The sequence below is a fragment of the Crocuta crocuta genome, unplaced genomic scaffold (assembly GCF_008692635.1).
Source record: "Crocuta crocuta isolate KB4526 unplaced genomic scaffold, BGI_CrCroc_1.0 scaffold155, whole genome shotgun sequence".
Classification (NCBI taxonomy): Eukaryota; Metazoa; Chordata; class Mammalia; order Carnivora; family Hyaenidae; genus Crocuta; species Crocuta crocuta.
Genome location: NW_027530365.1, coordinates 721,558 through 747,109, shown reverse-complemented (window position 1 = coordinate 747,109; position 25,552 = coordinate 721,558). Strand labels below are relative to the sequence as shown.

The 25,552-nt window shown below is 41.0% G+C and overlaps 2 protein-coding genes across 11 annotated transcripts in view; both read right to left on the bottom strand.

The window, feature by feature from the left end:
* Positions 1-2,694, bottom strand: part of UBE2U (ubiquitin conjugating enzyme E2 U) — a 52,069-nt gene extending 49,375 nt beyond the window's left edge. For 3 of the 10 annotated variants that reach the window (XM_077766115.1, XM_077766117.1, XM_077766116.1), the window contains exons 1-2: positions 2,084-2,690; positions 293-374 (exon numbers count right to left, since the gene is read on the bottom strand). In XM_077766115.1, the coding sequence (XP_077622241.1) occupies positions 293-374; positions 2,084-2,149 (148 nt within the window). In that variant the 5' untranslated portion in view covers positions 2,150-2,690. Of the gene's footprint in view, positions 1-292; positions 375-2,083 lie in introns of those variants that run through there. The other 7 variants (XM_077766118.1, XM_077766120.1, XM_077766121.1 and 4 more) reach the window with 6 other exon arrangements.
* A 10,424-nt stretch (positions 2,695-13,118) lies between these two features.
* Positions 13,119-25,552, bottom strand: part of ROR1 (receptor tyrosine kinase like orphan receptor 1) — a 178,637-nt gene continuing 166,203 nt past the window's right edge. Inside the window, exon 8 of the mRNA XM_077766111.1 lies at positions 13,119-17,160. Within this exon, the coding sequence (XP_077622237.1) occupies positions 15,733-17,160 (1,428 nt within the window). The 3' untranslated portion in view covers positions 13,119-15,732. The remainder of the gene's footprint in view (positions 17,161-25,552) is intronic.

The following is a 25,552-nucleotide window of genomic DNA, read 5'->3' as shown; positions in this document are numbered from 1 at the left end:
CTGATTTCAAAGAAGACTTACATGATATTCCCAATTGATACACTTTATTGCGTCTGATTCTTAAAATTGTAATAACATTAAAATTTGGCATAAAGAAAAATTCAAATCTAAAATTTCCACCTATGTTGACAAATGGCAAGAAATTAAAACACATAATGAAAAAATAACACATGAATACTTTTAAATTTCTAGAGAATTTATATATTGTAACCTCATTATATACATGTAAAGAAAAGAGGCTAATAATGGCATGAAGACTTTTCAAAAGCAAATTAGTTTTGAAAACACAAACCTTGCCAAAATGTATTCTGTAGACCTTGAATATCAGCTCCCCATTCCATTAGATCTTCACTTACAGGAAAGGCAGTAATACCCTTTAATTTAAAAAATAAATCAAAGCAGAAGAAAAGATTAAATATCACAGCTTTGAAGATCAGATGTCAAGTTACAATGAATTCCAAAAACTCCACATTTTCTTTTCCTGATAAATTTACTTATTTATTTGTTGATTTGGGGAGAAGCTATAGATTGGCTTATTACACAGAAGTTAAGGCAGATTCCAAGAAATACACACAATAGTAAATTTAAAATAAATCGTAACCATGGAAATTATAAGTGGGACTACAAGGTCAAGATTGAGATGTGTGGCTTATGTAAATCAATATCTAATTTAAGATTTCAAATAGAAAAGAAGGAAATAGTTGGAAAGCATGCATTTCTTCAAAGCTTTAAAAAACTATATGGATGCTATATTGAAGGAATGAAATAAAAAATTTTCATGAAGAAAAACACAATTCCAAAATTATGCTTGTTTATAAAAATAAAATTTTCATCCACTTGAGGTACTGTCTCAATGGAGGGACAAAAATGTATTTCATGGAAAACTTTATCATTTATGCTGAGGAATACTTAAATATAGTCAACAAATATTTCTGAGCAACCACATCGTTATTAAGTATGTTAAATGCTAGTCTGGATAAACATTATAATATTTCCATGATCTCCATTAGCTGTATTTACATATCACTTCTCCCTCCATCAAATTCTCTTTTACCAGAGAACCACAAAGTTCAGGTAGAGCAGAAACGACATCAAACGTTAGGTTTGTGCATCTGGGATGTTTGTTGTTGGACTCGTAATTGGTCCTAACATGTGCAGTGAAGACAACACTTCTATAGCAGGGGGCAAAACAGAAAAAAACCACTAAACTACACCTGAAGCCGCTGTTGGTAGCCCTCCCTCGAAGGTGGTTTTCTTTCCATTCTTTCTCTCAAGTACTCCCTCCTCCTCCCTTCCATTTTTTGTTCTCCAAAAACATAAGTGATAACATCAGCCTGCAGCACCTATGGACCTCACTGTGGTGGCATTCAGGGCAAAGCCTTCCTCTGGGTTAAAATTATAAAGGAAAGGCACTCATGCATTGCCTATGATAGCAGTTGGTGAAAAGTGCACTAGACAGTGATTAGAACTTGAGACTTAAGAGCAAGGGGTTTGGAATCAGAAAACTCTATAATAGAAACCTGGGGCCAAATATTTACTGAGCCTTTCTAAGACTTAGGTTTCTGGTAGGTAAAACAAAACACTACTTAAAAAAACAAAGTTTATTTATTTTAGGGAAGGAGGGGCAGAGAGAGAAAGAGAGAGAGAATCTCAAGCAGGCTCCACACCACCAGAGCAGAGCTGGCCGCGGGGATTGAACTCACCTGACAGTGAGATCATGACCTGAGCCGAAATCAAGGCTCAGATGCTTAACCGACTGAGCCACCCAGGCACCCCAACACTACTTGTTTTATGATATTGTAATTAATGAGCACAACCATGCACCTACTAGTTACAAGTTGATATTCAGGGCTTAAATATGCATAAATTACTTAGCACAATGCGCTCAATATTAACTATTATTATGAAGTAATAACAATTATTATTATAGAGTGTTACAGTGCAATTAGGTCATTAAATAACAAGGCTATAGTGGCAAATTAGTTTTAACTAAATTATGCCTTCTAGAATGAACACGGATCAAAATGTTTTTAAAAAGTTTGTACCCCAACGAAACACATCCCTCCAGGTCCCCAGTACTTACCTTCAAATTGTTCTCCTTCAACTCTTGGAAGTCTCTTTCCAGCAAGAAGTAAGCCCTGCAGTGCATGATAAGGCAGCAAAGGGTCTGGCACTTGACCCCACGCTTCTAGGATGTACTCTGAGACAGATGTCTGAGATCACCGGCCACTCTCCCACTCTGACCTAAATCTTGTTTTCTAGAGCCCCAGAACGCTGTGTCCTCCCAAGAGAAGTGTCTCTAAACTAGACATAGAACAGTGACTCTTTTTTCTCCTCTGACTTCAAGAAGGAAAACCGTGCCCAACTGCGGTGTGTCACCGCAGTGACAGCCCACGGCCCAGTCTCAAGGCGAACTTGGATGAGCACTTGGGACAACCCGCGTTGTTCGTGCGCGAAGCGAGCGGGAGAGGTGAAGTGTGGAGCAGCGTGGGGCGCTCGTTAGTCGGGTAGTTTACGTTTCACAGGTGTAACTGGGTGCCTGCTTCCCTGGAGGTCGCAAATCGGTTGCCAAGCAACAGAACCCTGCAGGAAAGGAGTGAGGGAGCATGGCTGCCCCCCATCCAATCAGCGATGGGGGCAGTCCTCTGGAAGCCTTCGCAGCCAATCGGCCAACCGTTTCACTTTGACAGGCCGGTGAGATCCGTTGTCAAGGCAACAACTTCCTCCCACGCCTACGCCAACTCAGTCCAACAAGGTGAACTGTACCCAATTAGTGTAGAGGGTGGGGCTAAAGGCCCAGGATCTTCCAGAAGCCTTCACTCGAAGTCCTTCTCGGAAATGCTTGCACTCTTCTTTGAATATCAGACACTGTCTGGTAGTAAGTAATCACTAAGTACAAGTCTGAGCTTATTAATCATAACGTATATGGCAAGCTAGCAGTCACAATACGTTCACATATATTACTATGTCGTCAAACCCTACAGTTACTTTGGGAGGATGCTCCGGGAACCAGGGAAGTACTTCCAATGTGTCAGGTTCCCATCTTTTGCCACAGGGTTTTGCACTACTGTTCCTTCTATCTAGATATTTACCACATTCCTTCCACCCTTTCTCCATTTTTCCTTCACTCATCGCTCAGATTTAACTTTGCCCTTATAGAATCCTTCTTTTGTGATCCCAGAGGACCCTGTGTTTACCTCCTCATTAGCATTTATCACACTGGATAACAATGGCCTGTCGCCTTCTTCAGCAGACGGAGCTACTGAAAAGCGCTCACTTGCCAGTGCCAACTACAGAAGTTGGCATCGTTGTTCAGAGTGCTTTTTGGTTATTTATTTAGCTAATTTTATAGAACCTGGCTATCAGTTAAATTAGTTCACTCATTCCATAAATATTAAGGACTCTTTGTGTGCTGTGAAAACAATTCAAGTGAAGTGACTGCCTTTATGTCTCCCTTACGTCTTTATGTCTCCTTTATGCTTGATGGCTCCAGGATACAATAAAGTACACAACAATGAAACAAGTATACAAAACAAAAATCATAATTTCAGATCGTGGTAAGTGCTGGCTAGACAATAAAAGAGTAATGTGATAGGGTAGTAGGTAGTTAAGGGTTGGACATGGTGGTCAAGGAAGGCCTCTGTCAGGAGTGGTGTTTTGAGATGATACTGGAAAGATAAGATGAAAAGGATCCAGCTTTATGAAGCTGAGGGCAGATACTTCCAGGAAGATGAAAACACAACAGTTGTAGTCAGGAAAAAGTTAGGCTTAAAAAAGGAACCAGGGAAGTCTTGAGAGTGTAGAGGGAGATAAAATTAGGATGGGCCCTCCCTACTTGATGGGAGGTTTGGGTTTTATTTGAATGGCAATGGGAATCTATTCAATGGCTCTTAGCCAAAGAGAGTCATGCTCTGATTTACATTTACAAATTTCTCTGGCTGCTTTGTGGAGAATGGATTGTGGGGAAGACAGCTTAGAAAGCTCCCATTGTCAATTTCATGTCCAGGTATGATAGCTTATCCATTTTATACCTAGGGGTATAGGTCAGGGGGCTGTAATTGTGGGCAACCTCGTATCTGCCTGTATATCTCTATGTGTATGTGTGTGCACATAGACTCTTTTTTGTAGAACAGGGTCATGGAATTCATTAATTTTAATAATAGCCTGTGATGCAAAAAGCTTAAGAGACCATGCACTACAGAGTTGAATCCAAGCTACTTAACATGGCGCTGCAAAACCTTCCAGATATTATTCCTGTTGACCTTTCCTTTGTTGATGCCTACTCTGCTTCACACTTGAAGAGGTAGCAGCACTGAACTGTTGGTCTTTTCTGTGTGTCATCTTGCCCAGGCTCTCAACCTCAACTTTCTTCCTCTTCTTCTTTATCTGGCTAAAAAGCTCTTCCAGATTGCTGAAAGACAGAAGTTCCTTCTCAGAGTCTTCCTGAACCACCAGGATGGGTTGTATTCTTACATAACCTGGGCACATCTTTGAAGATTGTTACCACATTATTTTGGGGCTGGGAATTCAGTGATGAATAAACAGGTCCCCATGCCCTTAGGAATTTACATTGTATTGAGGAAGAAAAGTACCTGGTTCAGAGGGGCATCACTATGTGCTGATTGAATTGAATTTAGCAGATAAAAAACTGGGGGGCCAGGAGAATGACCCTTCCATGACAGAAACCAGGTGGAAGCAGAAGAAGGGGTTTGCAGAGATGGGGGGCAGTGGGTGATTTAGGCAGAGTTTGTCCAGTCCCATGGGCATAAAGGAGATTCAAGTTGGCAGGATAGTGACAATGTAGACAATGGAGCAGAAGAATCAGTGACAGCAGGAGCCCACAGAGCAGAGGGGCTGGAGAGCTGCAGGCAGGACATAGATTGTAAGCACAATCCCCAGGGCACCAAGAGGAAGGCACAGGTGCTTAGAAGGATCCCCAGCCAGTGGGCCTCAAAGGACAGACAGGTTAGAACTCCTGGAAGTGTTTTGGGAATGAAATTGCTAAGAAATACAGAGTTTCCTGCCAGTCGGCCTCTGGAGGCTTGGCCCTATTGTATCTGGAGGTACTAAGTAAACAGGATCACAGTTGTACGCTGGCTGGCCAACATCCTGTGTTGTTATAATTACCTTAGCTCCTGTGTGGATGGGAGATGGGCTCTGGTTATGGAGGCTCCTGAGCTGATAAGGAGAACTGGGGCTTTGGTGAGGGGTAAGAGTGCGATGTGTGCGCATTTGTGTGCATGCATTGAGCATGTGGATAGCGACTGGCTAGGTTTGGTCTTGCATTAATAGCAGCAGGAGCTGGAGACTAGCAACATCGGCTGCACGAATATCTGAGTCACTTGAAATTGTAAACTTCTAAGTAGAGGCCCATCTGAAAACATTTTTCTCTGTATAGACTCACCTTGCATTTATTATAGCATATGTTTTAATAAAGTTTCCCCATACATGATAGCACTGATGTTATGTCCTTGCCACCTTCTCCTAAGCCATGATCTTTTCCTGTTCATCAGATTTGTTGTTGTGGGTGTTTGTGTTTTAGGTAAACCAACACAATGAGGAAAACAAATCCCATCTGTGGTCCTTTCACTGTCTTAAAAAAATGTTTTAATGTTTAATTATTTCTGAGAGACAAAAAGAGACAGATCACGAGGGGGGAGGGGCAGAGAGAAAGGGAGACACAGAATCTGAAGCAGGCTCCAGGCTCCGAGCTGTCAGCACAGAGCCCAAAATGGGGCTCAGATTCATGGGTGGTGAGATCATGACCTGACCTGAAGTCGGACAGTTAACCAACTGAGCCACTCATGCGCCCCTCTACTGTCTATTAGTAAGTCTGGGTAAATAATGTGTGCTCTTGAGACAGACCCGGCTCGTATCCCAAGATACCTATGTTTTAGTAGCAGCATAGCCTTGAAAAAGTTACTCAGACTCCCTCCCTGTACCTGCATTTCCTCCCCTGTAGTCTCTAGCCAGTAATAATAACTACTTCTCAGAGTCCTTGTGAGGGTTGAAAGCAGTCATGCCCGCTGAGCACTCAGTCACTGGCTGACATAGAGTAAGTGATAGCCAACCCCTGTGCTGACCATGGGCCGGGCACAGTGCTCTAAGGGCTTCGTGGGAATTCATTGCATCCTCAGAAACGACTCTGTAGGGTAGGTATTATTGTGATTCCAATTTTTACAGGTGGGAGATACACAGTCACACAGTTGGAATGCAGCAGCCGGGATGCAATCCCAGGCTACCTAGCCCTGGATTCCATGCTTTTGACTGCTAGACTACCCTGCCTCACAAATGTTTCATGTTCTACCAAGTGAGCTCTCTGGCCTTCTTTCAAAAATTATTGCTGTTTTTGGGGCGCCTTGGTGGCTCAGTCAGTTAAGCATCCCGACTCTTGATTTCAGCTCAGGTCATGACCTCACAGTTTGTGGGTTCGGTCCCCAGGTCTGGCTCTGTGCTGACAGTACAGAGAATGCTTGGGATGCTCTGTCTCCATCTCTCTCCGCCCCTCCTTTGCTTCCTGTCTCTCTGTCTCTCTCTCTTCCAAAGAAAAATAAACATTGAAAAAATTACTGCTACTTTCAATAGTTTGTGTGTGTGTGTGTGTGTGTGTGCATCTGTTATTTTTGTTTTGTCATTTTTCGTGCATCTGTTTCCAGCTGAATTTCTACTTGTTTGCTTTCTGAGTTTTCCTCCGCTAAAATGTAAACTGAAGAAAGCTGGACCATTGCTATATAATAAAATAGTACCTGGCATGTAATAAAGGCCCAATATGAATCTGTTAACTAAATGTGTACTCTGTCTTTTCTTTTAGATTATAAATTCACTAAGAACTCAGTCTGACTTCTGTAAATTTTTTTAATGCTTATTTATTTTGAGAGAGACAGAGGTGGAGGAGGGGCAGAGAGAGAGGGGGATAGAGAACCCCAAGCAAGCTCTGTGTTGTGAGCACAGAGCTAGTCACCGGGCTTGATCCCACGAACTGTGAGATCATGACCTGAGCTGAAACCCAAAAGTCTGTCACTTAAGTGACTGAGCCAACCAGGAGCCCTTAATTTCTGTAACTTATAAATATGTAGCACTCTGTATGCAGCTCAAAAATATACATACCAACTACAAAATAATTATTTTTACATTAACTTTTATTTCTTTTGTAACTTCAAGCGGACAGTAGATTTTATTAAGTCCTACTATACACTTTTGTTTTGGCTTTCTCTTTCAGTCTTTCCTCTTAACAGTAGGCCTATAGGATTGGAAGGAAAAAAGTTGCATTGTATTTCTTATGGTAGGCAGAATTCTAGATGCCCTTCAAGATCTCCACCGACTGCACGGTCCTCAGGACTAAGAATATGATGCATTTTACTCTTGCAATTAAGTTAAATGCCACAGTTGACTTTAAGAATGGGTGAGCCTGACCCAGTCAGGTGAGTCCTTAAAAGCGACTGGACTCTTCCTGAAATCAGTAATTGAAAGCGTTAGAAGGATTCATTGTGAGGAAGATGCTCTTTTGCTACTCTTGAAAATTAAGGGGGCCATGTGGCAAGGAATGTGGGCAGCCTCTAGAAGCTGACCGTGGCCTCCAGTTAGCATACAGCAAGAGAATCAGGGCCTCAGTCCTACATCCAGAAGCTACTGAATTCTGCCACAAACACATGACCTTGGAAGAGAACCTGAACTCCAGATCAGAACTCAACTTGGCTAACACTTTGTGAGACCCTGAACAGGGAATTCCATCATACCACACCCAGCTAACTAACAGGACTGTGGGCTAATAAATGGGCATTGTTTCAAAATATTAAGTCTGTGGTGTTTTGTTATACAGTAGTGGCTAACTAATACAACTTATCCAGAATGTACAGCTACTGACCATGACAAGCTATGTGGCAAAAAGTCAGTCACTTACTGAGCTGGGTTTACCCTGGTTTAGTGTGAGAAGAATTTGAAACCACTTAATAGACATTAACATATGGCTTTAGAGGGCTAGGGGATAAAATGGCTGTGATATCTGAAAAATGAAGACCGAACCATGGCCCATATACAAACTTTCATCATCCTAGGTGAGCAAAGCAAGGAGCAGTGTAACTATTTACCATTTGCAAAGTTACTGTGGCCACCTCCCGCTTTAACAGCCAAGCGTCCCCTCCCCCTCTTTTTAAAAACAGGTTTTTCCCTCAGGACTTGGACAGATGTTTTCATTTTACTTAAACTAAAAAACTGTTTTCCTCATCCACTAGGAATATGTACCAGTACAAAGTGTTAACCTCATTTGGATTTGAACCCCCATCCTCAAGAACAAAAAAAGGCTGAGGATCGCCAAATGTCAGCTCAGCTGTGAGAAGTGTTTTAAATCATATTTTGACGTCTGTTACGCTGTTAACTAGAAAATGAACTGCGGCGCACATGCTTCTAGTAACTCTGGTTTCAAATCATATGATCCCTTCTTTGTCTTGAAGACCTTTTGATGTGTGTTCCCAATATTGAGTTTCTCTGCTTTTAATAATCTTATGTTCCTTCCTCAATATAAATGTCATGAAAAATACTGAATGCTAATCTTCAAAGATCAAACAAGAAGAAAGAGGTGGGCAGCATAGTTCAGCGACTTAAATTCCTAAAATTTCTCATTTAAAAATTCTATTTTAGCTTATAAACGTCTAAGCTCAAAGAAGTGCTTCATTCCCCTTTGTAAAGTTGAAGGTGCAGTCTCTTTCAAATTTCAGAACTGTGTTAATTATAGAATAATTTAGTCTCTCTCCCCATAAGGCACCCGAGACGCAGGGGCCCCTGGATCACTATTCCTATCTGATTTGTGTCTACCTAACAGAGAGGAGCTCAGAACCCACACATGCTGGCTTTGACTTTATATTCTTTGTTTCAGATAGATGACCAGGAGTACAGGTTTGCCTGGGCTTAGGGGTTCTTTTGGGGAAAAGGACTTTCAGTGCTAAAATTGGGATAATTCTTGGCAAACTGGCACAGCTAGGTCACCCTACCTTGGACACTGAGGACATTTTCAGGCTTGGGCATTGAGGGCATTTTCAGGATGGGAATTATGTCGACAACTCGATAACAGCTGTTTACTTGTTTTGGAACTTGGTGTTTAAAGGAACCCAATTTGTTTTCCCTGGCAGGCTGGTGCCCAAACCCCTTAATCCAAGTTGTAAAACATAGTGCCCAGAATTCCATTAGGAGAGGATTTGGGTCTATAATGAAGGAATGCAGCACTTTACATATGCTCAAATGTTTTAGGAGGATCGGGTCTCCCTTTATTTCATTCCCCACACGGAAACACCAATTGTTGAGAGATTCCACACTTAATAAATATTATCTAATACAACTGTGACTCTGTGTGTGTGTGTGTGTGTGTGTGTGTGTGTGTTAAGGGGGGGTCAGGAACCGCTTAAAAGATGTAATTATTTTGGGCTTCCTTCACATATATTGGTTTAATATACCTCTTCATGGTGCTCTTAGTTGCCCCCAGGGATGATTCCAGGATTTCAACATGGGAGAAGCTTTGAGGTGGCAATCAGCTTGGGGGTATATGGGATGACATATGGCATAGGGATGGTCTAGGGATGTGTCTTGAAGCTGTTTTTGCTTAGTGTATGTTTATTAGGGCTGGTTTGAAGGGAAATGATGGAAATTATTGAAGGGCTAAGCCCACCCCCACCTCATTGGCCCTAGTACTGGGTGTTCTACATTATAGCGTGTGCATGAATAATTAGGTGGAATACTTTGTGCTCCAAATATCTTACCACATTAGAAAATAATGTATCCCTTTACAAAAGTTGTTTTAAGCACATTGAATAATAGCACTGTTACCCCTTTCTGGGCATTTACTATGTGTCAGATACTTCTTAACATATTTATATATATTCTCATTAAACACTTGTATCAAGTCTAAAAGGCAGATACCCTAGAAAAATCGTAACATTATCTAGACTTTATTTTTTGATAACTTTGTGTCAGGTGCACGTCTCTGCAGCTCACATAAACTAGCTCATTTAGGCTAATTAGCTTCAATCCTAGGAAGCAGATACTTTCACAGATGAATAAATTGCAGTTCAGAAACTTGTCTCAATTTGCATGGTTACCAAGGGGGGAAACGGAGATTGAAGCCCAGGCAGTATGACATCGGAACCTTTCCTCCTGATCTGTATGCTACATTTACAACATGTTACTGATAAGGAGCAGGGCTGTAGCCCAGAACTACCTCTGCTAACTGATAGGAATGAGAAGTAAACATAACGCAAGCTGCTGAGATTTTGGAGGTGTCACTATAGCCAAGCTGACCAATACAATGAACACACTCTGTTTCCAGAGTGAACTTTGGAAGTACAAATAAGTCCCAAGCTGTCATTTTGCCTGATGATTAGGTTTAGTCTTCCTAGGTTGATTCTTAGTTAACAACTAGATCATGCAATCAGGGTGTTTCCGTCTCTTTCAAGGGATCTTAATGGATATAGACTCAGAAGAAACCTTTCTGAGAATTGTATTAGAATGGGCCCAGATGATAGCTGAAATGACCGTTTCACTGTCCAAGGACTGCATTGGTCAAGGCCCACTTGCTGTAGGATGAAGCCTGACCTCTCCCTATTTCTGCTGCAAAACCCTTGTGCCTCTAAGGTCAGGGAGAGCACTAATCTATGACTGTGTGCAGCAAGTTCTGTTGTTTTGCGTGGGATATGAATTTCGGTCGAGAGCACAGGTCCAACAAAGACTGATATTAAGAACCACTCTCCTTCAAACTGAATATTCCCCGAATTATCTTTATTCAGCATGTCAGGATACTGGCCTTTTTTCAAAGTGTAAGGGATGTCCTATCTAATTTTAAAAAGGGGACTTTCTCCTAACTTTACTGTACCTGGATAAGGATATTTACTCACCTGGTCATTTTGGTGAGGCTATGCACTGTGTCAGGCCTTGTCAGAAAATGTTACAGTACTCGTTTGTGAATATGCATTTCATAGGCGCATACGGTTCAGCTAGTCATAAATATGTCAGCAGACTTTCTCCCTGTACGTCTCTATTTTTTAAGCCTTCCCCACTTAATTTCCTAGGGGATTACAATGACCTTGAGAACTCTGATGGTTTGTAAGTCTCTCCTTCCTCTGAGTTAGCAGACTTCTTAATACTCTTGGAATTTATGGTAACAAACTTCAGGTGCAGTCATACTTTGGCTGCAAACATGTTCCTCTTGTGATCCCTTGCTCCTTCTCTTCTAATCTAGCATTTCCTCCTTAGCGTTTGAACTATTGGTTTAAAAAAAGGCCATGTAAATTAGGAAGAGTATGATTTTCACCTCTAGCACCTTCCATGACTCCTCACTGTCCTCCTTCAGGGCTTTCAGTCTCTACAGGCTGTGGGGAGTACAGGCTGAGCAGAGAGCCTCACGGCCAGAGAGCGAGTGAGCGAGCGAGCGAGCGAGGTCTGATGGGCTGCAACTGGCAAAAGAACACAGTGGAATGCGCCACAGGTGACTGCATCGAGCCACTGGGTCAGCTTGTCACAGGAAGCTCAGGAGAGGCGGGGAGCCTCCGCAGCTGCTTCTGCTAGATGCTTACTAGGAGCTGGATCTTTCTTCCAAGAAAGAACAGCCTATCCCTGACCCGAATGGTGTGAAGCTGCAACACAAGGGAGAGTTCTTTTCATTGTGTTAATCATCACTGCAAGGAGTCAGAGAAAGTACACTAAGAGACCAAGTCTTTTGAGCTTGTCCACATAAAGGAACAAACTTTTGATTACTATCCAGGAATATGGGCCTCGAGTGAACTAGACAAGGTAGTCTGGACAAAGGCTGGGGCTATTAGTTCTCTATCCAAGAGCACAACTACAAAACATGTAGCCAATTGTTAAACGGTTAAAGCAAAAGGATTTTAGTGCTAAATTTTCCATTAAGTAAAACTTAATTTTCTTTAAGAGGAACCAAAGTGGCAAACGTGTTACTGAATGCTTACACATACATTTCTGAGGCTGTAATGACCATATCCCTCGCCCCCACTCGCCACCTCAATGTTCAGATTATAGGAGAGTTTGTTAAAACACAAATCGCTGGCTCCCACCGCCAGAATTTCGATTCCGGGCTTCAAAGCAGGGCCTGAGAATGTGCATTCTGACAAGTTCCAAGGTCTGCTAGTCTGAGGACCACACTCTGCGAACCACTGAGAAAGGTAGATAACGGAGCTGCCTTTAATCAGTCGTTAGTGGTTTGTAGTAGGCATTATCTGAGGTGGTGCTGCAAATTTGCAGATGTTGGTGATTAGGGTAAGGCGCAAATCACAGACTTGAAGGGGTTGGGGACAGTGGGAGGGGAAGAGCCTGGAGAGACAGAAGGAAATAGGAGTGAAGGGCAGACTGAGGAATTCACGTGAGAGGGAGAAACCCAACCTGACATCCATCTCGCTGCCATGAGAGGTGACTGCTTTATTGAGTTTGATCGCTGAGGTGGTGACAAGAACTGTACCTAAAACAGATGGATAAGGCCCTGAAGGTTTTCTTGTATTCCCTTCTGTATTAAAGAGCAGAATGGACAAGCTCTTTGAACTTTCATAATGATACTCATTTTCCTTGACAGTGTGTATTAATTGCCAGATGGGGAACTCTTTCTTTTGGGCAAAGCAGGTCATAAAGATAAGCTGTGACAATTAAATGGCCACATTTCTTTTTATTTTATCAGTATGGTTGGAATCTAAGTTGAACATGATAAGATGTACACAGCTTCTTCTTCTTCAGAGTTCGAAGACACGATTTTTGATGTCTAAGTTCACACGGAAACAAGGCAGAAAAGGATGCAACCTTGAAAACCAATTTTTACATTCCATTTGGTTGTAAAGTAATTATTCAATATATTATTTTGATTTTGAAAACTAAAGTCTTGCCATATATAGTTGGATAGTATATGGTCATGAACTCATTGGGATTTTTTCCCTTCCACCTGTGGTCAGTGGCAAAAGAATGCCCAAATCTATTTTAAAAGCCCACTTAAAAAATCATTTCGATGAAATAGGAATTATAGTAAATAAAAATTATGATTCCTTTTTCTATGAAATGTCAGTTATTAGGAGAAATAATATTAAAATCCCCAAATACCTCTATGATAGCAATATTCAGGAAATAATATTAAATGGTAAACATTTTTAATAAACAGCAGCATAAAGTAATCAGTGTTTAATATCATCGCTGGTGTGTGAAATACAAATGCACATATCCTCAATATAAAATAGCCTTTTTGTCATTACATCCATGCTTGTCTACTTGAAATGCCCATAATAACAGATCAAACATTAAGTAATACAGTGATTAAATGCATGCAGTGAAGATAAGAAAAGATATGGGAGGGCAAGATATCTGAATATTGCCATGATATATTTGAAGATAATCTATATCGAGTTAAAAGGAAACAAAAAAAGGAAACAAAGAAACAGACCGGATATAAAAATGCAGAGATATATTTTCACTTCTGTGATACAAACCATAAACATAGTTTTGTGCAAAAAAAAAAAAAAAAAACGGGCAAAAAGGAAAAGATCTGAAAAGAAAGTCATCTTACAAAACATCGTCAACAAAGCAAAGGATATTTGTCAGTTTGTGAAAAAAATACCATTTTAATACAAAAGGGACTGTGTTACGTAGTATCACAGTGCTATCACAAAATACATTATTACAAGTGGTTTCGAAATTTGGTTTGCTCACCTTAATGACTTCAGTAATTATAAAATGTTTAAAATAAATGTTATAGTTCTTTATAAAAAACTAACTTGAATTTATTTTTTAACCATAGTAATGTTTTTCCAGAGTATATATTTTACTGGCTCATGGAATGCTAATTTCCCTTTAAGGGACTCCTAGGAAAACTCAGATTCACTGAAATTGTGTTTACTTAAAATAAATATTCTTGGAAAACAATTGATTGTCGTATGATATACAAAACTGTGGTTTGAATCTCCATCATTAAACAGTTGCATAGCAACAAAAGGATCCAAATATTCTCCTCCACCTAAAGTTAAGAAATGTAACTCTTGAACCAGCTTACTTATGCCGCAAAAATATTTCTTAATTTACTTTTCAATAAAACTGGATATAGCCAATTTCTTGAGTTCACAGTACCGTTAAGTCCACGTTCATGTTTGAAGATTCAGTGTTTGGGAAAATTGCAACACATTTGGTAAACAGATTTCCTTGATTTCTCTCCCTTACTGCATTTCATTTTTTTTCTTTTTACAACATTGAAACATCAATGTGCTTTACATTCTCCTCATCAAATATCACTTCCAGGAATTATTTTACATCCTGTAAGTCTCTTTAGCTGTAAAATAATTTAAAAAATGAGACCTTGAGACATTGTTCTTCGAATAAAGGAGTTATTTTTTTAACAAGAGAAAAATCTAACATAACATTCCTTTCTATATAGAACTTGAAACCCATAAGAATTCTAAACCTGGCAAAAGATGGCCAGCAGGTAAGTGGCATGAAATGCACATTTGATGCCTCCCTCCTAAGGCAAAAATGATTATGTTGCTTCTATTCATCCGCTTCAAAAATTCAATTCATGGTCATCTTTGAAATGAGAATTCAGTACCTGTTTTTTTTTTTAATACCGTAATATTTTACAAAATAGAATTCATAGTCTTTGGATTCCAATTAATGCTATGAATACATGGTCATAACTCCTGGTGCTGGAATAAAATCTATAAACATTTCCAGATCAGATAAAAAAAGGTGAGAGAAACTTCAACTAGATTTTGGTGTCACAGGGTTTCCTACTTTCCCCAGAGTCCGTTGATGGTGAGCCCCTACACCTGGGACAACTCATACGCAGGCTGTTGTAAGCACTAATGTGCTGGTCTGCAGCCACACCTCTCTTCTTCAATCCTACTGTCCCAGGGAAGCTCCTGTGAGGCTTTCCCCATGGGAACCCTTGTTCCTCTCCCATGGGTGCTGATCTAGGTCGAGGGGCCATTTTCCTGACTGTGCTTCCTTTGTTTCCTCAATTCTAATGCAATGGAGTGAATTATCAACCAACAATCAATTCCAGCCTCCACGTCTAGCCTTCTTATGGTCTGATGCTCTATATTATTTCGAGGGCTTGTGTAAACACACACAAGGAAAAGGCCTTTGTGATCAGCGGAGGAGAGTCACAAAGAGGCGCACTCTGTACCTTCCCAAAGAAGCCCTACTGTGTAAATGGCCTCAGGGGATCTTAAACTTGTCTTACGGCTCGTTTCCATCGAGCTCAATTTCAAATTTTGCCTAAAGTTTCCTCATTGATTCTGAACATCATTTCCATACAAGAATGCATAGAGTCTAGATTGAATCATCATAATTCCTGAACATTTGTCCTGAAGATAAGACAGCAGGTAGACAAATGCTACGGTATATACATTTGGGGAGAGACTAGTCGTGGCGAACGGAGGCGAATACACAAAGCACCATTTGACTTTCCTTTTTGGTTTGATGTTTCTTTTCTTCTTCACTGGTTTGCAGTTTTCTTTACGTGAAACCAGGTGTACCGATCCCAACGCCATGCCGTGTACCCCTGATGGAGTGTTAATCCCACAACGTTTTCTTTTTCTGGCTGGTGTCTGCCCTGCTTGGTAAGACACAGTTAAACTTCACAGAAGGTACTTGTTGCAATGTCTGCTAAGTGAGAACCTTACTTTAATAAAAACATTTGAATTTAAACCTTTTCTACAGCTTTCTAGTTCTTCCTGTATACCACATTTACAAAAGTCATGCATTTTACAGTTCTGCAGAAATCATAGATTCGGTGTGTCCATGAATATTGGAGTCTCCTAGCAAAGATGGTTGCTTTGAGTCCATTTTGTAGGGTTTTTGAGATTTGTTGCCAAAAACGGTGATACCCATTCCACTGGGATGATTTGGAATCGACATGTGTGGTAGTAAGGGAATGTTTGCTTCCTGATTAGATCCTGAAGAGGGCAAGCTGGTCACATGACCAGTGCTAGTCGACCCACTGGCACTGCTTGGGGACCGACTCTTGGGAGGCGGGCAATGCTGAATCACTCTGGGAGGGCCTGTTGGCTGATAGTGGGCGGCTGGAAATGCTGCATAGCCAGGAGGTATTGGGTATCCATTGATGGGGATGAATCGCTGGTTCTGAGGTATTGGTGGGCCAATGAAACCAGCAATCTGGCCCTGTGGTGTAATACCCTGGCTTGGGAACATATAATTGGGATATCTGGGATTACTGAGATTACTCACTGGGCTGGCGCTAAGGGAGGTTGTCTGCGTGGTAGCATTTCCTCCCGAAGGAGTAGTGGAGCTGGTGTGACTTGAAAGTCCCTCCCAGGACCGAAGCCGGACATGGATATCTTTAAATCTTGGTCTCCTGGAAGGAATCTCATTCCAGCACTCTGTCATGAGGCTGTACATTCTGGGCGGGCAGTCTTCAGAGCATGGTAACAGCTGTCGTTTCCTTACCATTTCGATCACTTCCTGATTACTAAATCCATAATACGGTTGCAGTCCAAAGCTGAAGATCTCCCACAAGACAACCCCAAAGGACCAGATATCTGAATCAGAAGAGAATTTGCCATACATGATGGCTTCAGGGGGCATCCAGCGAATGGGCAGCAAAGACTTACTCTGCACCCTGTAGTAATCGGCAGAGTAGATTTCTCTGGAGAGCCCAAGGTCTGAAATCTTTACATGAAGTTGCTCTCCGATTAAAATGTTGCGAGCTGCAAGGTCCTTATGGACAAAGAAGTGACTAGACAGGTACTCCATGCCAGCTGCAATCTGAATTGCTATGTGCAGAAAATCTCCATGATCCAGGCTGGACTTTACAGTCCCGTCTTCGTCACTGCTACAGCCAACATCAGAATGCGGGGAGCGCATGATAAGGAACTCATGGAGATCCCCCTGATTCATATACTCAAAGAGCATACACACAGGCTGTTCCTGGGTGACAGCACCCAGAAGGCAGACAATATTGGGGTGGTGTAGTTCGGCCATCAGGGAGGCTTCCTGTTGAAATTCTGTCCATTGCTGGGGGTTGTTATAGTCTTTCAAGGTCTTTATAGCAACCAACTGAGCATGGTCCATGCCTGGGAGATAGAGATGGCCCTTGTAGATCTTTCCAAAGGCACATTCACCCAATTCTTCCATAAACCGTACAGCAGAGAGAGGCAGCTCTTTAGCCTTACTCTGTATAGAAATAAAGGAAAAGATTAGTTTAAAACACTTAAGTCAAGACAACTTGGCATCTGAATGGAGGGGTGGGGCACATAGAGAAATGTTCTAGAAGTCAGACTGAATAAAACACTGTAGGTCTGTAAGTCTTTAAAATTCTTGGCCACAACTTAGAGGAGGTGCCACAGGTAACTTTCTATCACTCCGCTCTCCCCCCATCCACATCTCCTGCACCAATGGCAGTTTTCTGCCTGAGCCTACCATCTTGCTACTCAAAGTGTGGTCCTGGGACCAGCAACATCAGCATTGCTCAAGCTTATTACCAATGAAGGCTCTTGGGCCCATCTCAGACCTTCCGGATCAGAATGTTCATTTAACAAGATCCCAGGTGATTTCACTGAACATTATAGTGTTAGAGGCACCACTGGAGAGGATACAGCCTTCATTGTTAGCCTGACATGTAGAGTGTGTGTGATTTGGTCCTAACCCCCCTGATCCTTGCCTCTTCTCTGTATGATAGCATCACGTTACTTAACTAGGTCTCCTCAGTGTCCACCCTTAAACACCATGGCCGTTTTTGCCTATGCTTTCTCATTATTAGGATATTTGTTGTAGGAAAAGCCAGAGAAACCACAATGAAAGGCTATCCTTGTGAGGTGCTCACCATAGAGGTAGGGAGGTTTGGAATCCACTCCCCTCTGCTTATCAGAGTTTCCCCTCTGAAACTCTTCCTGACCACTATGCTCTTTGCCTCCTCTGGAGTCCTTTTGCTTTACAGTTTGAATGCCACCACATGCAAGAGGCAGTGTGGGGGCTCATGACATGCGTGGCCTCTGCGGTCAGACAATTAGAGTCTGAATCCTGCCTTTCCCATTTACCAGCTGTGTGCCTCTAAATACAGTATTTAACCATCCTCTGCCTCAATTCCCTCATCTGTAAAATGGGATGATAATAATTGATACTAATTCTACTTATCTTGTAGGGTTCTTGTGGATTTCTAATAGATTAACATTTGTAAAGTACTCAGCATGACGTCTGGCACATGGTAAGGGCTATTTAACTTTTAGTTATTACCAGACTGCTGCTGTTCTTTTTATGAATATTTTGTCCTCTCAATTGGATTTCAATTCCTTGAAAGGAGGCATTTGCCCTTGAAGACCATACCAATTGATGACCTTACAGCTTCACAAGTGGACTGTTTACTAATTGACCTTAAGACAGATGGGGAAAATACATCTAGCTCACAATGAAAATAAGTTTTAAATTGTGACCTTTGATCTTGGCTGTAATTTTTGAAATTCACCTCAAGTCTAGCCTGACTTTTAGATGAATTTATTAAGAAAAAAGTTCATAAAAGCAATGGATTTGTACATAAACTGATTTAAAAAATAATCTCTGCACTTCAATAATTTAAATAATTCAATAATTTAAAAGATTACTGCTCTGAGTATTCCAATTAAAGCTGGCAATGTGGCAAATACATATGGAATTCAGAGCTCTCTGTACAGAGTTTAAAACAACAGTTTAGAAAACTAAGTAAAAATATTTCTCGATCCAAAATGTATTAATTTAAAATTCATGATGGTATTAATTTAAAATTCATGATGATTAGCTCTGTTCGAGGCCGATTTTCCAGGGCAAAATGTCCATTAACCTAATTATATAAGTGTAAATAAACATGCAGCAAAATACTCACTTAAGAGGATGAAATAAAATTGAGAATTTTGAAACATTAATTTGCCCATGCAAATAATATTTCCTATTATAAATATGTCTCATTGATTCATTAAAGCAGATCTCAAGGGGTTTGTATTTCGAAATGCCTTACAGGAAAGTTACTTCTGAAAGTAATGGTAACACGTTGCTTTAAATATGCAGTAAATTAAAGCCTATTGACCCAGTCCTATTCTTTATAGTGTTGCAGGAACAAAAGATAAGAAACAGCATAAATGTCTACCTAAAAGAGACTGGTTATATTAATTATAGTGAAGCTAATAAATACAGTATTATATAGTTTAAGAATGAGGACATTTTCTATGTGCCGATATGGAAAGATCTCCAAAATCCTACTGCTAAGTCAAAAATAAAAAGCGGGGGCACCTGAGTGGCTCAGTCCATTAAGTGCCAGACTTCAGCTCAGGTCATGACCTCATAGTTCGTGGAATTGAGCCCCATGTCAGGCTCTGTGCTGACAGCTCAGAGCCTGGAGCCTGCTTCAGATTCTGTGTCTCCCTCTCTCTCTGCCCCTCCCCAATTCATACACACTCCCTCTCTCTCTCTCTCTCTCTCTCTCAAAAATAAGCATTAAAAATAAATTAAAAATAAAAAGCAAAAGAATAGGTAATGCTGCATGCTGCTTTTGTGAAAGAGGAGGTGCAAAAGAATGAATATATTCATGCTGATCTGCATTATCTGTCAAGAAACTCTGAGAGGATACTCAGGAAACAGCAGTGGTTATTGGGAAAGTACAAAGATGGGAACTGGGTGGAAGGGGACAGAGTTAAGAGATTTTTCACTTCATGCTTTTTTATACTTAAAAATTTTTTGAACCAAGAAAAAAGTAAAAACCTATGACCAGTCTTTTTATCTGACTAAATATGGAAATTTCTTGGTAATCACCGGTCTGTCCACTATTGTTCCTTTTGCTTAAAGGAGTTGGATTCTTACGGGAGATACATTGTTCCTCTGAGGGAGCAGCGGGTGGGTTATAGGAAGAGAAACCACTGGAACCTACCCTACGTTTTTCTCTTGTAGCACTCAGATGATTTTGCTTTAAAATTTTTTTCATTTTGTTGATTTTATTATTTTTAACATAATTTACTGTCAAACTGGCTTGTATAGATTTATGTTAGAGAGAGAGAGTGCTAGTTGGGGAGAAGGGCAGAGAGAGAGAAAGAGAGAGAGAGAATCTTAAGCAGGCTTCATACTCAGCATGGAGCCTGATGCAGGGCTCAATAGACTGAGTTTCTCCTGCATGATGTTAAGGTTGGGATTTCTATCACAATTTTTCCTAATGATTTAAATGAATCCAATTTATGTGAAGGCCCCCTGAATGGCAGAGCAGGTATTACTTTTGGACCTAAACAGGATCTCCAGGCTTTGGTAGGAGAGATGGGTTATGGGACTGAGTAATAAAAATATTTGAGGGAATATAGAAATTGACAGCCACACTCAAGGAATATTAGGAGTTAGGTTTACTCCCTTTCCTGTCCCTGTTGGAACTAACCCATAGGAAGTGCTGTGTATTCAAATTGTGTGGCCTTTGGAATCATACTAATCTGAGTTTGCATCTTGGACATGTTCCTTTCTATTAATATTAGTTAATACTTGTTAACATTCACTATATGCTATATGCTGTTCTAAGCACTTAACAAATATTAACTCATTTAAGACAATAATCATGTAGGGTAGGTTCTATATCTTAGCTGGTTGACACTGGGTGAGTTTCTGAACTTTCCTGAACCTCTATTTCCATATCTGTGAAATGATAGGCAACTTCCATAGTTATAGTAGGGATTAAATGCAACAATGTATGAGAGTAATTTCCACCTAGTAAATAATCTTTAAATCAATCTTATTATATTTATTGTGGAAGTAATCCAGGAAGTGGGGTAAATGCAAATGGCTTAGATCCATTTATAGCCTTAAGTACCTCTAGTCAGTGTTCTCTAATTCCCTTTATTTATTTATTTTTTTAAATGCATTTGAGGCACCTGGATGGCTCAGTCAGTTGAGTATCCAATTCTTGATTTCGGCTCAGGTCATGAACTCAGGTTTGGGGATTGAGCCTCACGTCATGCTCCATGCTGAGTGTGGAGCCCGCTTCAGATTCTTTCTCCCTCTCTCTCTGCCCCTTTCCCCCGCTCACATGTTCTCTCTCTTAAGATAAATAAACATTTAAAAAAATAACAAATGCATTAAATTTCCTCCTAGTAATCTTTCTCCGTTTGCCTGTAGTTATTAGTAAAAACAACCAACAAAAACCCATCTTAAAATCTTAAAAATCTTCAATCTCAAGACAATTTGTTTCGGAGCCCGAAGGTGGGTGCAATTTGAGTGGCGTGTGGCCTGCTTCTCTAGGATTCTGGGAGGTGCATACGGGTGTAGGGAGCAAGAACTCTTCCACGTGGAAGAGTAGATGGTGGCAGATGGGACAGAGAAGCAAGCTGGCCAGGCTTCTGGGGACTGGAGGAGAAGACGGGTGGACAGGACCTTGGCAGCGGCCTGACACATGGCCCCTAGGGCTTCATGGCTAAGACGGGCCGCATTCCCCTCCACTGAGGTAAGCAGATTAGTTCTCTGCTATTTGCTTTTGGAAAAAGAACTCTTACTCTTACCATTTTACAGATGGAGAAAGATGCTTGAAAAGCATCAAGGATCTTTAGAAGAGCCAAAAGAACCACACTTGCACCGCAAGCCCTTCTGATTTGGGCCACGCCATTTCTGTCTGAAACTAGAGAAGCCTGCTGGCGGCCAATCCCAGTTTGACACAGAAGGACTTCGGAGGCTTAGCCTGGGACCTGACACCTCACAGGGCTCTGAGGTCAGCCTTCAGTGTGTGGTCGCTCTATGGACTTGTTCTTTTTCCCTGTTCAGACACACAAGAGTACATTTTGACCCCAGTGTGTGTTGTTAGATCCCACCCATACCCGGTGGGCCATGGGGCTCATAGTCCCAGCTCCTCTCTAGCCTATAGAAGGAAGGAACAGTCCCCCAGAGCTTGTCATAACCAAATTTGGGGATTTGCTCTGGAAGAAGCACAGAAAGCAACTAAAACGGCAGATTTCACAAAACCTTTCTTGGGAACACCTGTGCGGCAGCCGGCCTAGAAGTTACCAGAAAAACTGTTCAAAGCTTAGTTTCTGAGGAACGATTTACACAGTGATTTGCATTTTTAAAATGCTCAGGTTACTTGGTACAAATGTGTCTTAACTATAGACTCATTTTCAAATTTTACATAAATCCTGAACTAGTTAAAAAATCATAAAAACCCTTAAAGAAGCAGTCAGTAGACCCTACAGTGACGGCAGGAAATTAGCTGTATTGTTGAGGAACAGATGGTTTACATTATACAAACCCTTTAGGCTAAACTTGTTTAGGTCTGGCATATTGTAAATTATATTTTAGTAATGAAAGTGAAATGACCTCTGCTTGACCTCAAGTGGGGTTTGTCTGTTTGAACCCAATGTCGTGGAAAACTATGAAAGAAAATGAAGTCATAAAGTTTTGGCAGCCCAATTTTGGCTCATTTCAAGTTAAGGGGTTATAAATCTGTTTAGTTTTTGTTTGACAAGTATTTGTCATACAGGGATGTACAAAATGTAAAGAAGTGTAAAATACACATGAGGCACAGTGCCAAAGTAAACTAAGTACAAAGGAAAACTGAAATGAATAGGGTCCTGGGCTTCTATCTCTTTATCACTCTTTCCATTAGTTGAATGACAAGATGGGCTCAGTTTATTATATGCTGTAAGGCAATTAAGTACCTTAAAACTGAAACAGGCTTTCAGCTTAAATGTTAACATTTTTACTTCTCAAAGTAAACACACATCTGCCTCACTGAGGTTTTAAAAATTCTATAATTTGGGGTGGGGGGGTAGAAAAATCAAAGTTGAGTAGAAGTTGATACGTTATTGTAAAATCCGAATCTGCTTCTTCCCTTAGAAATTTGTGAAGAGCAACTGTGTTAGGGTTTAAATGAGCACTTCGCAGGAAGAAAATGAAAGGAGAACATTTTAGACGACAGTCATTTAGATGTGAGTCAGATGTGACTCTTGCAGTCCTGCCTAACAGCCAATGGAGACCAGGCTGATGTTGGTGGCTTCCTTCACCTGAGTGACAAATACTAATGGGGACAGGAGATCCTTTTAGATCTATTACCTCTGGATATGAAAGCAAGGAACCAGGAGTAGAGTTTTTTTACATTGTAATTATGTAGGTAGTAGATGGATAAGGAAGACAGACTCAATGACTTTATCTCTTTCTACCTTTGAGAAGTTACACCTTAGGTGATAATACACTTCAGTGATTCCTCTGGGTGACAAAGCTTATGACTAACCTGCCACTTCCTGCTCACTTTACATAAGTGATTGCTGTAGGAAATGAGGGGAGGATTTCGCAACGGCCAACATTTGTGTGCAGCACAGATCCATGGATTTGTGGCTTTGGCTTCTAACCTGAACAGGGTCTGAATGCTCTATTTTTTATCCTGCCCAACTTGAAGTTGGATGCAGATAAAAAGCTGAGTGACACAAGGGGGAGGGAAACAGAGCCCAGGGCGGTTGTCCAGGACAGGAAGGTGGCTTCCATGGCTGATACTGAAAAAGAACTGAAGTTCTATTCATACAATTGACTCAAACCAAACCTGCCCTCCTTAATCAGGCTCCTTTCCCACGTCCTTTTACAAATCTCATTTGCTATACATTTGCTGATTCTAGCCAGACACAAGTGTCTTGAGGAGATGAGCTACCATGAACTGATTACAATGGCATTTGTCCTCAGCCTCATTAAAATCAGAGGTGGGTTTGGGGTAATAGGACACTACCAGTTTTGTTGTTGTTGTTTTTAAACACAGTTCTCCCTGAGATCTATATTCCTTGGGGATTTGCTTGCTCTCTGATATCATCTCTGATATACGATATATAGGCATAGTCTAATTCAGAGCAGCCATTGGAACCCCCTGTTAAAACACAGGTTGTTGGGCCCTACTTTGAGAGTTTCTGATTCTGTGGGTCTGAGATCCTGCATTTCTGACAAGTTCAGGTGGTGAGGATGAGGTGAGGTGAAGGCTTCGCCTTAAGAACCAGCGGAATAAACGAATATGGCTTTCTGGGTTAGACAACTGCTAGTGGTCTGGGTCTCTGCTCCTTGCATGATGAATGACCACAATGTATCTGAAGAATCTGGTTGAGCAATTTTGACTTATAGGAGCCAGAGAATATAATACTTTGCTGCAGAAGATGCTTTGGAAATGGCAGCTAAAGAAAATATAAGAACCACTGACTGGTATTCACTGTGTTTGTATTCTGCTACTATCTTATGAGATTCAAGGCTTTGACATTAAATCACTCTATAGCTTGGGCTATGCCATCAGTTGGTTCTATTTTCATGCACAGCCTATGGTGTGGGATCTTTTTAAATATCTGGTTGTATCAGTTGGTCAATTGATATTGTATACGATATATACCAAAGAGTATACATATAGAATAGTATATGAGGACCCATGCCAGAAGCATGAAGAGTGGAGACAACTCCTGTCATAGACATCTGTAATCTTGAGTTTAATAGTAGCTACCATAGGTTGAATACTTGTCCTGTGCCAGACATCGAGACCATAATAAGGCCTGGGAGTTGATCTTGGAGTGCTTATATGTTAGGCTGTAAGTACTTTATACATATTAACCTCATTCATCCTTACAGCAACCCCATGAAATTGATCACTACGCCTATTACCCCATTTTACAGATGGAAAACGTGAGAAACAGAATGGTTACGTGATCGCAGAGCTGGTAGGTTGTATGTCAGAGGGCAGAGTCTGTCTTCCCAGGGACTTCTCTAAGGGCTTCATGTATCAGCTTGTTTAATCTTCATCACCATCCCCTGAGATTCATACTATGACATTCCTATTTTATGGATCAAGAAATTAAGAGGCTGCTTAAGAAGCGCACCTGTTAAGTGGTGATGCCAAGATGCAAATTCAACTCTGTCTCACTCCAAACCTGGAGCATTCTTCCAGAAATAACTGGCAATTTTCATTCCGATCCTTAAAGGGCTCCAGCATTTTAAAAGCATAAAGGCCACTGGTAGAAAAGTGGAATGTGAAGGTATAGTTGCTCTCGGTCTCTGATCTAGACCTCACTCCTGTTGATTCTCTGTTGTCCCCATTAGTTGACTGGGACAAGCGAAGAAAACCTTTCCATAGCAGCCTTTGCCTGAGTTGGGCACAACAGCCCTGGAGAGTGTATAAAGTAGGGATTTCCTAGTATCCGGACTTAGCTATTGACAGAACTTGCTTGACTCCAAAGCCTATTTTCCATTCTTGTGCATTTTCCCGGTTCTGAGGTAAGCAGTGTTTGAATTGTAAAGCAATGGACTCTACTCCTAAATGGCAATGATTATGTTTAAAAACTTAAAGGCCACAGGCATTTCATTTTGGGAGGTTATGGACATTCTCAAAGACTACAGCTGAACTAAGTGCCTTCCCGCTATGCCACCAAATTCTGGAGGGAGTTTCAACCAACAGTTTGCCACATTTGCCCAGAGTTCAGCTGCACTTCTCTGGAAGTGATTTAACTTCAGAAGCAGCTCTTTTCTCTACAACATAACTTTCTAATGGTTAGTTTGAATGTTTGGTGGTGATCAGGGTTGATTCTGTGGTGGCTACTTGATAATGTCAATGGGAGAGCTT